This window comes from Gadus morhua, chromosome 16 (assembly GCF_902167405.1).
Source record: "Gadus morhua chromosome 16, gadMor3.0, whole genome shotgun sequence".
NCBI classification, from domain to species: domain Eukaryota; kingdom Metazoa; phylum Chordata; class Actinopteri; order Gadiformes; family Gadidae; genus Gadus; species Gadus morhua.
Genome location: NC_044063.1, coordinates 27476016 through 27491083, shown reverse-complemented (window position 1 = coordinate 27491083; position 15068 = coordinate 27476016). Strand labels below are relative to the sequence as shown.

Sequence of the window (15068 nt, the reverse complement as noted above, 5' to 3'; positions counted from 1 at the left end):
ATAGGGACGTGAAAGTAAGCGTCTTTCAGGTCAATTGACATAAACCAGTCCCCCTGAGCAAAAGCCTAGAGGACATCTGCAACACGCAGCATGTGGAAGGGAAGAACCTTGAGGAACTGATTCAGCCCTCTCAAGTACAGAATGGGGTGAAACCCGCCATCCTACTTCGGTACCAGAAAGAAGGTTGAGTAGAACCCATCAAGCTTTTCTTGAGGTTCTACTACCTTGATGGCACCCCTCCCAAGGAGGGTGGCTACTTCCTGTCTCAGGACCAGGGGTCTGTCGGGTTCTTTGACCACAGTAACTTTGATCCCGCTGAATGTTGGGGGCCCGCGTCGGAATTTGAGTGTGTACCCGTTGGATAGCTTGGACACCATCCAAGGGTCTGCTCTTCCCAGTAGCCCAGGTGCTGCTGAGAAAAGTGTCCGACGGCTGGCCCTTGAGCTTAAGTACCTACCCCCCCTGCCCCTAGGGGCACTGGGGGGGCGGTGCTAGGCGCCGGACCTCTTGGCGCCTGAAATGCTGCCCGTGGCGCAGTGGCCCCTCGATTGTCCACCTGAAAGTGGTTGAGAGCTATTGGCATGGGGTACCAAAGAGGCCCCAGGCCTGGAATTAGGCAGAGCTGCTCGTCGTAAGCTTGCAAACTGCTGGATAGCCTGGCCAGCCTGTACACTTTGCTCCAGGGCCTGAAGAGCAACTGGCCCATACGTCTGACCTGGGACACTTGAAGTGAATGGAGGGTCCGTCGACAAACCTCCGAAAGGGGCAACTGCGGCAGCCAAACCTGGTGGCGCGCCAACGTAACAGTTGACAATAATCTGCCTAGCTCCTTAGTAGGGGTGCAACGGATCACAAAACTCACGGATCGTGTCACAGTTTTTGAGTCATGGGTCGGATCATTTTCAGATCAAAAACAAAAAAGATAACAAGACAAATGTGACTTTAAATAAAATCTTCAAATGTGTAAAAAGAAAATAAAGTGAAAAATTTGGTAATAATCCTGGTCCCTTTAAGCATAGTAAATATAAAAAAAAATGCTTGTCTACATAAAATAAAAATCCATAAAAATAATTTAAACAAAATAAAGTGCAATCTGAGGCATTATTCCTTCTTCTTTTTAACATTGGATGGTAAATTAAATGAAATAGAAACTGTGTCCAAAGGAAGCACAGCGAACCGAGCGAAAAGACTACAACCAAAAATAAATAGCCCATTTCCGCTTCCGGTTCAGTTACGAAACGCCAAATAAAACACGACAGAAACTGTTTCACTATGATACTTGATTAGGAACATCAACGAACACCACTAACCACTCGTTGAGTTGCACATTTCTGAAAACGAACGTTTGGGGTTGTTTTAAGGACAGGTTTGTGAATTCCCAAAGCCAGCCATTCTGAAGAAGGCAGGGGCGAATCGAAATGAGCCAATTACCTGAGGCAGGACCAATAGTTAACATTTCGGTGTGTCAACCACTATATTTCATCCTAGACAAACCAGAAAGGGGGCTCAATGTGCTATAGACCGGAATTGTCCTTTAAACATGCACTGATCACTTGAATGCACAACTTTTTTTCTTCTTTTTTTTTTATCAGCCGATCCGTGGATCACTTGAAGAATCAGCACCTTACCCCCCGTATGGTTTGAGACAGAGCAAGAACGATGTGAGAAAGCAAATTCCCAAGACGGCCCATACGGGCAGCAATGTTGTAACTCCTGGTAAGGAGGTCATCCGTAATCTGGGACTGGGGCTGAGGGCATTGCGCATCGGCTCTCAGAGCCTCATCTGGGGAGACAACCAGGGATGCTATAGCAGGCTCAATCGGAGCTAACCGGTCCAAGCCATAAGTATCAGCGTTGCCAGAGCTCTGCCATCACTAGTCTGATGGGAGAGAGCCTTTGAATCTGGTCACCATCTATGAAGCTCTGCGATGTAAGGCTCAGCGGGGGGCAAAGAGAAAACTGAGGGGTTGAGCGGCCTGCGGAAAAAAGGCATTCACAGGTGCAGATGAAACAGGAGCTTCATCTTACCCCAGTCTTGCCAGGGCCATACGCGTGGCTGGTCTAACAGTGTAACGGCCTGGCCCCCCACAGACCCTTAAGAAAAAACCTAAGAGGCAAGGGACGATACCTCATCGACCCCTTGTTCCTCCTCCTCTGTAAAGAAACTACAGGACGCAGCTGTGGACAGCATGTCATCCTCTGGGTAAGTAAATTGCGCAGTCGCAGGGTCACTCGCCGTGGCTGGTACACCCTGAGCTGGTAGGAGGGGGGCTTTAATCTGAGCAACCTTGTTTGAAAGCGTATCCACTTGGTTTGCCAAGTTATTGACCTTACAGGACTTCCTGGGGGGTCCCCCAGCTGCTGAGGCACGGCACCTGGTTTCACTGGAACACCCGAAGGGAGCAACCCTGGTCCGCCCTCCACCTCAGCCAAGCTAGCTAGTAGGGGTGCAACGGAACACAAAACTCACGGTTCGGATCGTGTCACGGTTTTTGAGTCACGGGTCGGATCATTTTCGGATCAACAGCAACAAAAAAGATAACAAGACAAATGTGACTTTAAATAGAATCTTCAAATGTGTAAAAACAAAATGAAGTGAATAAATAGGTAATAATCCTGCTTCCTTTAAGCATAGTCAATATTTGAAAAAAATTGCAATCTGAGGCATTATTCCTTCTTATTTTTAACATGGATAGTAAATAATCCCTAACCCTGGATTTACAACTTTAAATTCAGGATGTCTGCTTTGCCTGGGGAGAGTTTAGAATCTGCACTCTCCCAAGGCAATGCAGACATCCTCATCTTCCTTTTTTTTCATCGGGTATGGTGGCGAGGTACAGTTTCTGTCGTGTTTTGTTTGGCATTTTGTAAATCCATTGATTTCTGTTTGAAGACTCATTGCTCATTGCAAGTAGGTTGTAGTCTTTTCGCTCGGTTCTAGCCATAATGTTGATACGGAGAACCGAGCGAAAAGACTACAACCAACCAAACATTTCCGGTTCCGGTTTCCGTTTCAATGGGAATTGCGGAGCGCCAGGTGGAACGCGACGGGGGCTGTATTCACTACAATTCTTGATGATGTTGTAAATACCGGAATTGTCATTTAAACATGCGATGATCATGTGAACGCACAACCTTTTTTTTTTATCAGCCGATCCGCGGATCACTTACGTCCCGAACCGGGAGGGTTGATCCGTACGGATCACGGGTAACTCTTGAACCGTTGCACCACTACTAGCTAGCCTCAGTCCATGGGGCATGAAACTACAGCTCATGCTTGGGTTATCTGACACTGCTTCCCTCAGGTGCTCAACCCCAAGTCATGCAGGGCACTGGTCATGGCCATCCTCCGCTTGCAGGGAGGCCATGCAGGCGACACAATTATGGGCACTTACTAACCCTGCAAAAATTAATTAGCCTATGTGAAGTAAATTAATTAGTAGGCTAGGCAATCGGGCTTTAGGCGAGAGCACCCGAGCCACACCAGTACAATAATGCAGTGACGGCGAGCCTTGAAAACCCAAGCAGCCCACTGAAGAGCAAATTAAAGCAGGCTAGGCAATCAGGCTTTAGGCGAAAGCACCTGAGCAACGATGCAACATCCCCAAAATAACACAGTGACGGCGACTCTAGGAAGACCTAAGCCGCTCACTGACCAGCAAATTAAGTAGCCTGAGCCAAACGGGCTTCGGAGAGAGCACCCGAAAAACTGTGCGACCCCACTAGGAAAATAAAGTGATGGTGACCTTTCGAACCCCAAGCCGATCACTGGACATCAAATCAAAGTACGCCACCGGTCTAGGCGAAATCAGCACCCGAGCAACAGTGCAACACCGCTAGAAGAATACAGTGACGGCGGCTTGAACCCCAAGCCGCGCACTGGCGAACATACAAATTAACAACAGGGCTTAGGCGAAAGCACAAGAGCAACGGTGCGAGACTGAAAGAATAACACAGCGACTAGCCGCCGACTGACGCTCTCAGCGAATTAAAGCAAATGTGGAAAGGTGATATTAGCTGCTGAGCTAGCCGATGGCTACGCGTAGCCTACACACTGCTCTCACCGCTGAACGCAGCCGAAATCGAACTAATTGCAAGTCGCAGCCTTTGGTGGACGAAGTCGAATCAAGTCACCAACCCTTGGGTTACAAGGCTACTTGCGACAAGCTAATATGGTATATTACAACAAACAATGTTTGTGTGTCCTCCAAGTCCGCTAACGTGAGAAGATAGAAAGAACAGATCCTCGGGTGACTTCCGGAATATATAGATATTCTCGGGTCACCCAGGTGTCACTTTGTTGGTATAATTAGTCGACTAACCTTAACCTCCAGTGCTAAAGCACCGCCTCTGGCAGTCAGTAGGAATGCAATAGAACGTTCTCCTTTTTCCACACCAAAAGCGCCTATTAAATTAGTTCTCGTTGAGATTTAGATTTGACTTCAGGTATTTCTGGTGTCCCTCATCGGATCCTTGAATTCTATCATTGAATCCGGACGGCAGTCTTCTCTGCGGGGAAGCGCTTACCCCAGTTCTTCCTCCCTCATGGTCATGTTTCATGTTTTGATTCAGAGCACGGGAGGGGCTACTCAGAGCAAGAGCCAATCAGTGTGTTGCTGGCAGCTCTAAATTGAAATTTGATTTTACCATTTGAAGGAATAGTCAGTGTATTGGAAAAAGTGTAGATGGCGGATGGCGTCTTTCTCCTTTTCTCTCTCTCTCTCTCAAAAAAAGACCTGCCCAATTAAAGTCTATGTGGAGGAAACCTTGGTGGTTGGCATGAGCCACTTGTTAAAGAGGCTAAGAGGTAAGCCAGATCCCTATTCAACTGTTGTATCTCTACTGGATACTGTTTTCGTGTTTAACAGATGTTACGGGTTAAAGGAGACATTGACATTTTATACCACCAGGTGGTATAATATGTCACCTTTAACATAGGTCTAGTCTTCTGTGATCTTTAGGTCTTTTATTTTCATGAATTGTAATAATCAGTACATGAATTGTAATGGACAAAGCCTTAACTGGGGTTGGCTGGATTCATCATTTCATCATCATTTATTTAAATGAATAGCACAGATTGTAAAAGATGAGATAGAAGCATATTATGCATACAAAGCATATTATGCATATGCAACGCACCAGGGAACGCCAGTAGGGGGAGCCAGCGATTTATCAAGGAGGCCGTGGCCACCCCTTGTCAAGACATTGAAGAGATTTGGAAAAGCGATGGTTTTGCACCTTTGCACTGACCCATTAAGTGATTGGTGGAAGAAGTGTGATTCTGCCTGAGCATTTGAAACCTACCCTCAACTCTGAGGTTGGCCGTGGTCTTGGAGCTGGCAACCTGGTAGGTGTATTCTCCTACATCCTGGGGTCTGGTGATAATGATCAGCAGGCGCCGGACGGCTCCTTCCACCTCACTCACAACGTTGTCACTGAAGTCAATAGGCTGGCCTTCCTTCAGCCACCTGCCCTCAGCCTTGGCGTTGGCCACCTCACATTCCAGCTGGGCCATCTGGGACTCTGCCACTGTCACGTCCTGCAGGGGTCTGGTGATGGCTCCCCCTAGTGATGGAGAAAACAAGCCACTTACATCTTAGAATCAGGAAGGAACTGCCTCCTAAGAAATCACTTGTTAATGAAGTAAGAACATACCAGAGACTGAGAGCGAGGCATTGGAGGTCTTTTCACCAGCATGGAAGGTGTACTGGCCCTCATTGTCCTTCATGGTGTTTATGATGGTAAGCGTGTACATATTTCCATCTGACTCCATCTTGTACTTGGGCCCAGCTTTGAGGGGCTGGTTCTTCAAGCTCCAAACTGCATCGATCCCAGAATGGGACACCTCCACCCTAAACATGACGTTCTGGGATTCAGAGCATACCTTTTCCTCCAGATGTCTTGTGATGTTCACCTCTGTGTAAAAGAAACAATGAATAATCACTAATGTGACAATAATACATATTATACTAGACACCTCTGAAACAGCAAAACATACAAATATTACAAGTATAAAGGCAAAGGTATCACAAAGTAGGTCAACAACATGGACAAACAAACAACAAATAAATATATATATATATCTCATTCAGATCCAACAGGTTTGGTTTCACCCAAGTCTCCCACAATTTGAATAGTGTCTAGCTATTCCTAAATAATTGATCATCTTACCCTCGACTGACAGTGTACAGCTGGTGTCAACCTTGCCCACAACCAGTTTGTAATGTCCCTCATCGGAGGCATAGGTCCTGTTGAAGACCAGACGCTGCTTGGCCCCCTTGGACACCATCTGAACTCGCTCACTGGCTGTCAGCAGCATATCATTGTGGTACCATTTGACAGAGGTGATGTCCTGAGCTGAGATCTTGGTCTCCAGAACAGCCTTGGTTCCCTCAGTAGATGATACATCCTTCAGTGGCACCAGGACATCAATGGCTGTGAAGATAAGAGAACATGATGTGTTAAAGTCATTATTGTAGTGAGATACATAAACATTACATAAGATGCTGGTGTATGCTATTACGCTTCGTTAGAATAACATTAAACAACAGTGGTAGATAGAATTGAGTATATTAGGTTATTTGGATGTACAGGTTGTACGATTTATATTCCTTACTCTGAACACTGAGTTTTCCAGAGGTGGAGATGTTTTGGGCAGGAACCAGGAAGGAATAGACCGCAGCATTGTCTCTGGTGACATTCTCCAGCAGCAGCTTGTGCACCAGTTTGTCAATAACCATGTGGACACTGTCTGAGGCCGAAAAGACCTGGCCGTTCTTCATCCAAGTTCCTTCAACGTTCTCCTGGGAGAACTTCACCTCCAGCTGGGCAATGTCTCCTTCACAGACAGTCAGGTCACTCAGGGGCTGCATCAGCGTCACAGGGCGCACTGAGGACATAGACATTGATACTACTAATTAGACTCAAGTTAATCACAAACAACTGCATCCGAACACAAGAAATCTGAAGTTGAAACACATGTGAAATCTCTGTGAAATTAAGGAAATTAGTCTGCTTACATTTCATCTTCAAGGAGGCACAAGTCCTCAGATCTCCACAGACAAAGGTGTATTTCCCCTGGTCCTCTTTCTTTACATCCTTGACTGACAGAGAGTGTCTTCCACGACGGGAGGACATGGAATATTTGCTGCTACTAGAGATCTCGTTGTCTCCAAAATACCACGTTCCCTCAGCATCTTCACGGGACAGCTCCACCTCAAACTCTCCAGCGTAGGTCTCAGGAACTTCAATGTTCTCCAACATCTTGGTGAGCTCCAGAGCAGCACCTGAACATCAGATGTTGGTAGCGTAAGGAATAATCTTCTAAATAACTACTGGTTTCTTTAATAACTCTCCACACCAAGGACAAAGAATAAGTCGAAGCATACCTTCAACATGGAGTCTTGAACTGGTCCTGATGCACTCGTCATCTATTACAACACAGCTGTACTCTGCATCGTCTTTCATCTCGATGACCAGAACGGACAGGAAGTGGACCTTTCTGTCAGAGTGCATCCGGTATTTGTCTCCAGAGAAGATATCCATGTTGTTTTTTATCCATTTAACCTTGATGAAAGGCTCGTTGGTTTCACACTCAAAGGTTACCATTGTGTCCTTTTCATTAGCAGTTACATCTTCTAGAGTTTGAGTGAAATTTACTGTTGCCGTGCCTGTAATGAGGAATGAAAAATTAATATTTTCAATTTCAATAAAACACTGAATAATACAGCATGTTTCTGTTTCTGAAAATAACCATCACTATACCTTGCACAAGCAGAAAAGCATGGCTTGAAGCTTCCCCTGCTACATTCAGGGCTTTGACCATGATACTGGCCGAATCTTCTGCAGTCACATCCCTTATCACCAGCTCACAAACGTGGTCCTCAGGCCAGTACCAGTATATACGTTCTGACTTCTCAAGCTGAATGCCGTTCTTGAACCACTGACATTCGGGTTCTGGTCGTCCGACAACCCTGACTCGGAATTGAACCTCGTCCATCGGCGCAACGGTCTTGCTAGTAATACGCTCCAGGATCTTGGGAGCTTCCATGCTGGGAGAAAGCTGAATCCTCTCTGGTTTGAAGGTGGGGATGGTCACGTTCCCCTGTTCCTCTAGAAGCTTTCTCTCTGCCTCTTCTTTTTCCCGCAGGCGGTGAAGCAGGTCTTCTTTTGTCTTCTTCAGTAGGTCCTCATAAGACTCATCCTTCCTGCGAGACTTGAACTCCACAGCAGATATTGACTCATAGAATCCTTCCTCTGTTCTGCGCTTGAACTTGCTCTTCAGTTCATCCGACTCCTCTGAGGTTTTCTCGTGGACAACTCTCTGGGTCTTCTTCAGTTTGACGACCTCTTTCAACTGGGAGCTCTCACTAGGTCTGTCAACTTTCATGATGTCAAAGCCGGGTCCTGCAGACTCTTTGGACTCTGCGGTTTTAGTGTCAGGTGCACGTCGGAGTACGGACCTGAAGTCCTCTCTCTGCGTGATTTCTATCTTCACAACATGTTCTGTTGAGCCTAGAGGACTATCAGCAACCACCTTGACCTGTCCTGAATCATAAACTTTGACATCCACTATCTCCAGGTAGTAAATGCCATCATAACGCAGTCTGTATCTCTTACTCTTGCGAATAAGTTGTCCGTTAAGGTACCAGTTTACCTTGGGTGTTGGATAACCAGTCACTCTGCAACGGAATCTCGCCGTTTCTCCTTCAAGAACTCTTGCTGGATCTGGAACCAAAACAATGTCAGGTTTTGTCTTCTCTTTCTCCTCATCAGTACTGACACCGGTGGGTCCTCCCTCATGAGCCATGCGCTCCATCTCATCACTTCTGTGTGTTCCCCTCCTTCCGTCAGGAAGCTGTGAATCTTCAACAAGGCCTTTCTCATCCTTAACAATGAGGGTGGCAGAAGTTTGATCAACTCCAAATTTGTTTGTAGCTCTGCAGGTAATAACACCGCTGTCTCTTGCGTAAGCAACTTCATAGTCAAGACTGCAATAGCCAAACTCATTGACCATGCGCAGCCTATTGGCAGCATCAAGAGGTTTGCCATCGTGTAGCCACTCAACTACCATTGTGGGGTCACCAATAGGAGTCAGTCTGCACTCAAAATGAGCTGGCCCAAAACGCTTCATTCGGACAGAAGTCAGCTTCTTCTTGAACTGTGGTTTCTGCTGCTTCTCTTTGTCATAAAGGTCTCCCTCCTCCCATTGGTCTTGGCCATAACGTTGATGAAGGGGCTCCAATTCAGGAGCAGCAATATCTTTAGCCTTGTAGGTTCCTTTGGTTATAATCAGCTTCCTCTCTGGTTCACGCATTGCAGAGTCTACCTCAACATTGACTTTACAGCGAGTGGTATCTCTTCCAGCCTTGTTGATGGCTGTAGCTGTGTACCAGGCACTGTCAGATCCAGCTGATGAAGTGATCTGGACTTTGGCCTCTCCTTTAGTACCCTCGATCCTAAGAGACATTTAAACTAATTAGTGAAATGTATTTGCCTTATCCATATATTCCCTGAAAAATCTTTCCTTCAATTCTAATAATTGTAAAACAATGGAGTTAAATATCAGCTAAATTACTTACTTGATGTGTGGGTATTTGTGTGGGGAAATAATATCACTGTTTTTCAGCCAGACAATATCAGGAATGGGGTTTCCGATGGCCCTGACAGCCAACTCCACAAGAGTGCCCTGCTTCACACTGATGTTCTTCAGTTTCTCAGTGAACTGGGGACGTGCCAGGCTTTCTTTAGCTGTGGATGTTTAAGGACATTCATTGCATCATATTTTTTATCCCTCTCGTTTGTCAAAAAATATTTTTCATCTGTAATTGACCTAAAATCTTACCATCGACACTCAAAGTGATGGAGACTGAGGACTTTCCAGCTCTATTCTGAGCAACAACTGTCCATTCTCCAGAATCGTGAGGCATGGCTGTTACAATGATCAGAGACTGTGTTCCATCTTCTTTAACAACAATCTTGTGGGTGAAGTCATTGACAACTTGATGACCTGTGTAGAAGAGGATACGTTTATATTCAAAAGTGGGTTTCATTACCGGCACGATTATAATTTATGTTCAAATTTGTTTGTTTTCATTACCATTGTGGAACCAGTATGTTTCAGGCATCGGCCTTCCGACAACCTTCAGGTCAAATCTGGCAGTCTGCCCCTCAGCGCATTTACATGAGGAAGGCTTCAGAACAAAGACAGGTTTGTAGAGTCTCTCCAGCTGAGCTTCGTCCGTCTCATCAAGCCTGCGAGCCGGAGAACGAGCAGGAGAGCGGCTGGCAGAACGGCCAGGGGAGCGACTCATAGAACGAGGGGATGTAGACCTGGGAAAATATAGGACATTCATAAGTACCATCATATTCAAAGAAAGAAAGCTTTACCGCAATTCATCTCTTCTCTGCCAACATACCTAAATCTCTGCATCGCAGGCTGGGGGGTGTATCTTTGAGGTGTTGTTGCCCCAGAGGGTTCCACATACAGCTTCCCAGAGCTTACAGCATTACCCTTCATGTTGCTGGCGAAGGCGGTGTAAACGCCCTCATCCTCTGGAAGCACCACAGGCAGACGAAGGCTTGCTCTGCCATCCTGAAGGACCTCCATCTGATAACGGCCGCCATGTTGAAGACGGTTGCCATCCTTGTACCATGCAATCTGTTGACGGAAAAAAAGGTCTAAGAATTCTGGTACATTCTTATTGAGCCTTCTTCAAAATGAGCATTTTCCTTTTTACCTTGGGAAGTGGGACTCCATCCATTTTACAGTGGAACGTGACTCCCATTCCCTCCATGATCCTGTAGTTTTTGACTAGTGTGGCAAATGTTGGCTGCAAGGCTTCGTGTTCTACTGCGGTGACTATTAGTTCTCCATCCTCTGTCACAATGTGTTGATAGGTAATCGTCATGATCCGGAGCTCAATCTCCTGGATGATCCTCTCCTCAAATGCAGATATATGGAATTCCTGAAATATAAGTAGGATTAGCCTGGCATTGCATAGATCCTTTCAGACATTAGAGTCAACTGAAGTATTAGGAAGTACCGTTTCTGAGACGAAGCTCGTAGGGGTGGTCATTCTCCTCTGTTCCATCTCGTACTGGCTCACGACCAATGTGGGCCCCTGCACCTCTTCCGATTTGTAAGTCACATCATACTGCTTCATGTAGGCATCATATTCCTCTATAGACATCAAGAGAAGACAGCTGTTCAAACATAACATCTACAGATACGATGGAACAACCTCAAAAGATAGCCAGTGGGCAAGCCTGCAACCTGTGCTTAAGGTATTGAATGATGACCTACCTTCCTCCAGCAGAGTCGCTGAAGCTGAGGCTTCTCCAAGCTGGTTCTTGGCAAAAATTGAGTAATCTCCTGCATCATCAGCAAAGGTCATGGAGATCTCCAATCTGCATTGTCCTGACTCCTTCTTGTAGGCTACTTTATATCTGAACAGGATATTGGGCAGATTATTATGCATAAAGTCATAATCCGGCAGATGGGAACAAAGGTAAAGTGTTTGGGAATCTACCTGTATCCGGTAGTGAGGGGCATGCCAGTCTTCTTCCAGATAATTTGTGGTTTGGGACTTCCTCCGACCTGGCATTCAAACACCACACTCCCTCCCTCCACCAGCCTCTGGACACTGGGCTTCTTGATGAAGAACGGTGCAGCTGATGTTCTGTCTGTCTCAACGTCAACACTGCCAGGACATTTTACATTAAGAGATGGTACTAATTTCTGGTCAAACAAGTTGCCTCAGGGAATATATTTAATTGGAAACGTTGATTAAGTACCAGAAGCATAAACCGTAACTTACGTTTTCTCTTGTGTGATTCCAAGTTCTGAAACGACGGATGTAGTTTCTTCTCTGCTCTCAATATCTTCTGACACTGAAAGAATTGACAACAAGATTTTTGTTGCTTTCAATACTGTAAACTGTCAAACCTTGTAGCCTTGTTGCCTATAGTAAAATAATATTGCCAAACATAATCTTACATACGTCTTTAATTGTTATTGCATTAGGGAACAGGAAAGATGAAAGCTTCAGCTCGACTTTTCAGTAGATTGTAACTAGTAGCAAAAACTAGTACCTTTGACGAGCAGATAGCAGGACGTGCTGACTGTTCCAGCCTCGCTGGTTGCCGTGCAGGTGAAGCGGCCGCTATCTTCAGCAAAGGCTTCACGGATCACCAGACGGGCTAATCCATTCTCATAGCTGATCTGGAAGTCAATGGAACTCTCGATCTTGTAGTCCTCTCTGAACCACATGATGACCGGGCTGGGATGAGCAGTGATCTGGCACTCTAGAGCCACAGTCTCGCCCTCCGTAACAGTCAGGTTCTTTAACATCTACGTTAAAGACCAGAGGAATGGCTTCAGCATTCACGCCACTGATTGATCATTATTTTGCAAAAGTGTAATAGATCTCATAATAAATGTATTCTTATTGTATTGAAACTTACAGCAACAACTCTAGGAGGAGTGACTGGATCCTGAGTTGGGACCAGGGCAGCCTCCTGGAGAGAGACAAGAACAAACAAGACCAATGAGTTAATTGGTTAGTGAGCTGGTTCAGAATGACTTTCTTGTTTCAGGTCTGTTGGTACAGGCGTGAATGGAAGCCAAAGAAACGATGACAAAGAAGACGAGACGTTCAGAAAAAAGGAAGAAAATGAGAGGGAAGATGGAACAAAGGTTGTCTTAGCAGACGGGTTGCAAAGTTAGAAGTGTTGCCATGGGAGACGGGTCTTTAATGAAGCAGATGATTTGTGAAGGAAGAGGGGTTCTCTGATTGGCTTTGGCAGTGGAGGCGTTAACCAAGGTGTGTACAGCCGAACAGAGGAGGGTAGGAGGGTGCTGGGGAGGGTGGAGCACAGTACCAACCTGAGGCTCCCAGTCCTCAAATTCCTCCTGGGCCACCGTCAGCCCAGCCTGTAAGTGAACCTCAGAGTGGTATTGGGGGTCTCTAAAGGGTGGAGGAGAGGCCTTGGGGGTCACGCGTGTCTCCACAACCCTACGAGAAGGACTGGGAGACTTGACTGCTTTGATGATCATTCTAGTGGTTGAGTGGGCGGATAAGTCTTTCTGCAGAGAGGAGATGGCAGAGCCTGCCCGCGAGACCTGACCGACCCGGGGAGAACAGTGTTACTAATGTCAACCAGAGAAAAGCACCTCAGAGCAGGTTGAACATCAGAAGCTGACAGCACTGCCAACCTGTTTCATGGTAAATGGCCGAAAGCTATTTCGTTGTTTTGGTAACCAATTAAAAGGAATTTTCAATATAAAGGTGGTATTAGGAAATGATAGGACAAAATGACGTGTTATTTCTGTGATATCCTAGTTGATATTTTAATTGCACATCACACTATAATTTTTTACGATGGATGGTGATTTAGTTTGAAATCATTGGCCTATAGCGCCTTACCTCATAGCTAGAGTCATGTTTAGGAACATTAACTTTAGAAACGGTAAACTTTGGAAGAGGGGATGGTGTTGAAGCTGTTTCCCCCTGGCTGCTGTGTTCTGTGGTTCTGTGAATCTAAAGTGACCGACACAGTTCAGGGTTAAGTGGTCAAGAAGTATCATACCTCATTTGAAACATCTGGAAAGCTTTGACAAGGACGCCGCCCCACCTGGGAGATGTTAGATGTATGTTGCTCTGATGTTGTACTGACAGCAGATGACTGGGCAGCTGTCATTCTAACATGCGTCTCTGCAGCTTCAGTTGCAGCCTGCAGCTGTAAGACAACATGCTCCTCTTCAGCTCCAGATTGCTCCACATGCAAAGGCTGACGAACACGAGCTAGGTCAACAGCAGCCATCACTGTGGCCACTGCCCCCGCTCTTCCAACTCCCTCCCCCTGGAGACAGAACAAGCAGCTTGTTGGATACAGCACATAGATATCACAGTATCTATGGCAACATCATCATCAGCTGGATGGATACAGCACATAGATCTCAGTGCATCTATGACATTGTGTTGATTAGTGTATACATACATAGGTCGATGTTAGGTTTCAAATTCAATAAAATACAATAGCGTATAATTTACTTCTATATGTCCACAAAAAAACAACTTATCCATAGCTGGCAGACTATCATTTGATCTTTGAGCCGTTCAAGTTGTGATTTCTTCGTGAAAGTTGCTCTACATCATAAAACGGATGGAGGAGGAAGTCATATGTCGGGGAGGGGGTTATGGATGTGGTGGTGGTTTTCGCTAGATCTCCAAACAACCTGCACCTCTTGTATAGGGACATTTTCACAACGAGAGGCTGGTTGAACGTGTACGCGAGCGTCGTTCACTTTCGCCATAGTGAACGATGCTCACGCACTGTTTACCGGCAGCCGAGGATTAACTGTAACCAGCCGCCAGCATGGCTTCTAAAAACAATGACACCATTGTGGCACGTACCGCTGAAGCCAAAAGTGCATATGAATATAGGGAAGAGTTTTATGAACAAACGACTACAGATTTGAACAGTAAAAAACACTTATTTTTATGCAAGTTATACCCCCCGTTGTCTGAGGAAACATGTCAGATGAACCACATCGACAACGAATTTAAAAAGACATCTAATTGAAAAATCTGACCACTCTCGGGAAATTTTGCGACCTAATGACGATCATCACAAGAAGGATAAGCCTCAAGCCAATAGTCACAGAGTTCCTCCACCCAAGTCAAACTAACCACATTTATAAAGGTCATATTATGCACTTTCTGCATAATATGACACATTGTTACATACTTGCAATGTTTTTTCTTGGCTTTAAAAAGTAATCTTGATACTTTAGTAGTATACAGTAATTAATTTAGTTTGGGCAGTGTTAATGATTTGGGGGGCTGGGGCTGGATGGGTGGGAGGAGGTTATACTGAAAGAGAATAGAATAATGAAAGAAGAAATTAATTAACAGTTTATTTTCTGAGGGAGTTCAAGTACCTCGTGGTCTTGTTCGCGAGTGAGGGTACGATGGAGCGTGAGATTGGCCGCAGAATCGGAGCAGCGGGGGCGGTATTGCGTTTGCTTTACCGCACCGTTGTTACGAAAAGAGAGCTGAGCCGCA

At 45.7% G+C, this 15068-nt stretch overlaps 1 protein-coding gene across 1 annotated transcript in view; it reads right to left on the bottom strand.

Moving 5' to 3' along the window:
- Nucleotides 1-15068, bottom strand: part of ttn.2 (titin, tandem duplicate 2) — a 219533-nt gene that overhangs the window by 186802 nt on the left and 17663 nt on the right. The window contains 21 exon segments of the mRNA XM_030381745.1: nt 5305-5565; nt 5656-5916; nt 6172-6435; nt 6617-6889; nt 7020-7286; nt 7389-7670; nt 7765-9458; nt 9582-9750; nt 9845-10009; nt 10100-10332; nt 10419-10660; nt 10740-10967; nt 11046-11182; nt 11306-11448; nt 11532-11702; nt 11820-11892; nt 12094-12352; nt 12466-12519; nt 12887-13123; nt 13428-13541; nt 13636-13863. Coding sequence (XP_030237605.1) covers nt 5305-5565; nt 5656-5916; nt 6172-6435; nt 6617-6889; nt 7020-7286; nt 7389-7670; nt 7765-9458; nt 9582-9750; nt 9845-10009; nt 10100-10332; nt 10419-10660; nt 10740-10967; nt 11046-11182; nt 11306-11448; nt 11532-11702; nt 11820-11892; nt 12094-12352; nt 12466-12519; nt 12887-13123; nt 13428-13541; nt 13636-13863 — 5755 coding nt within the window.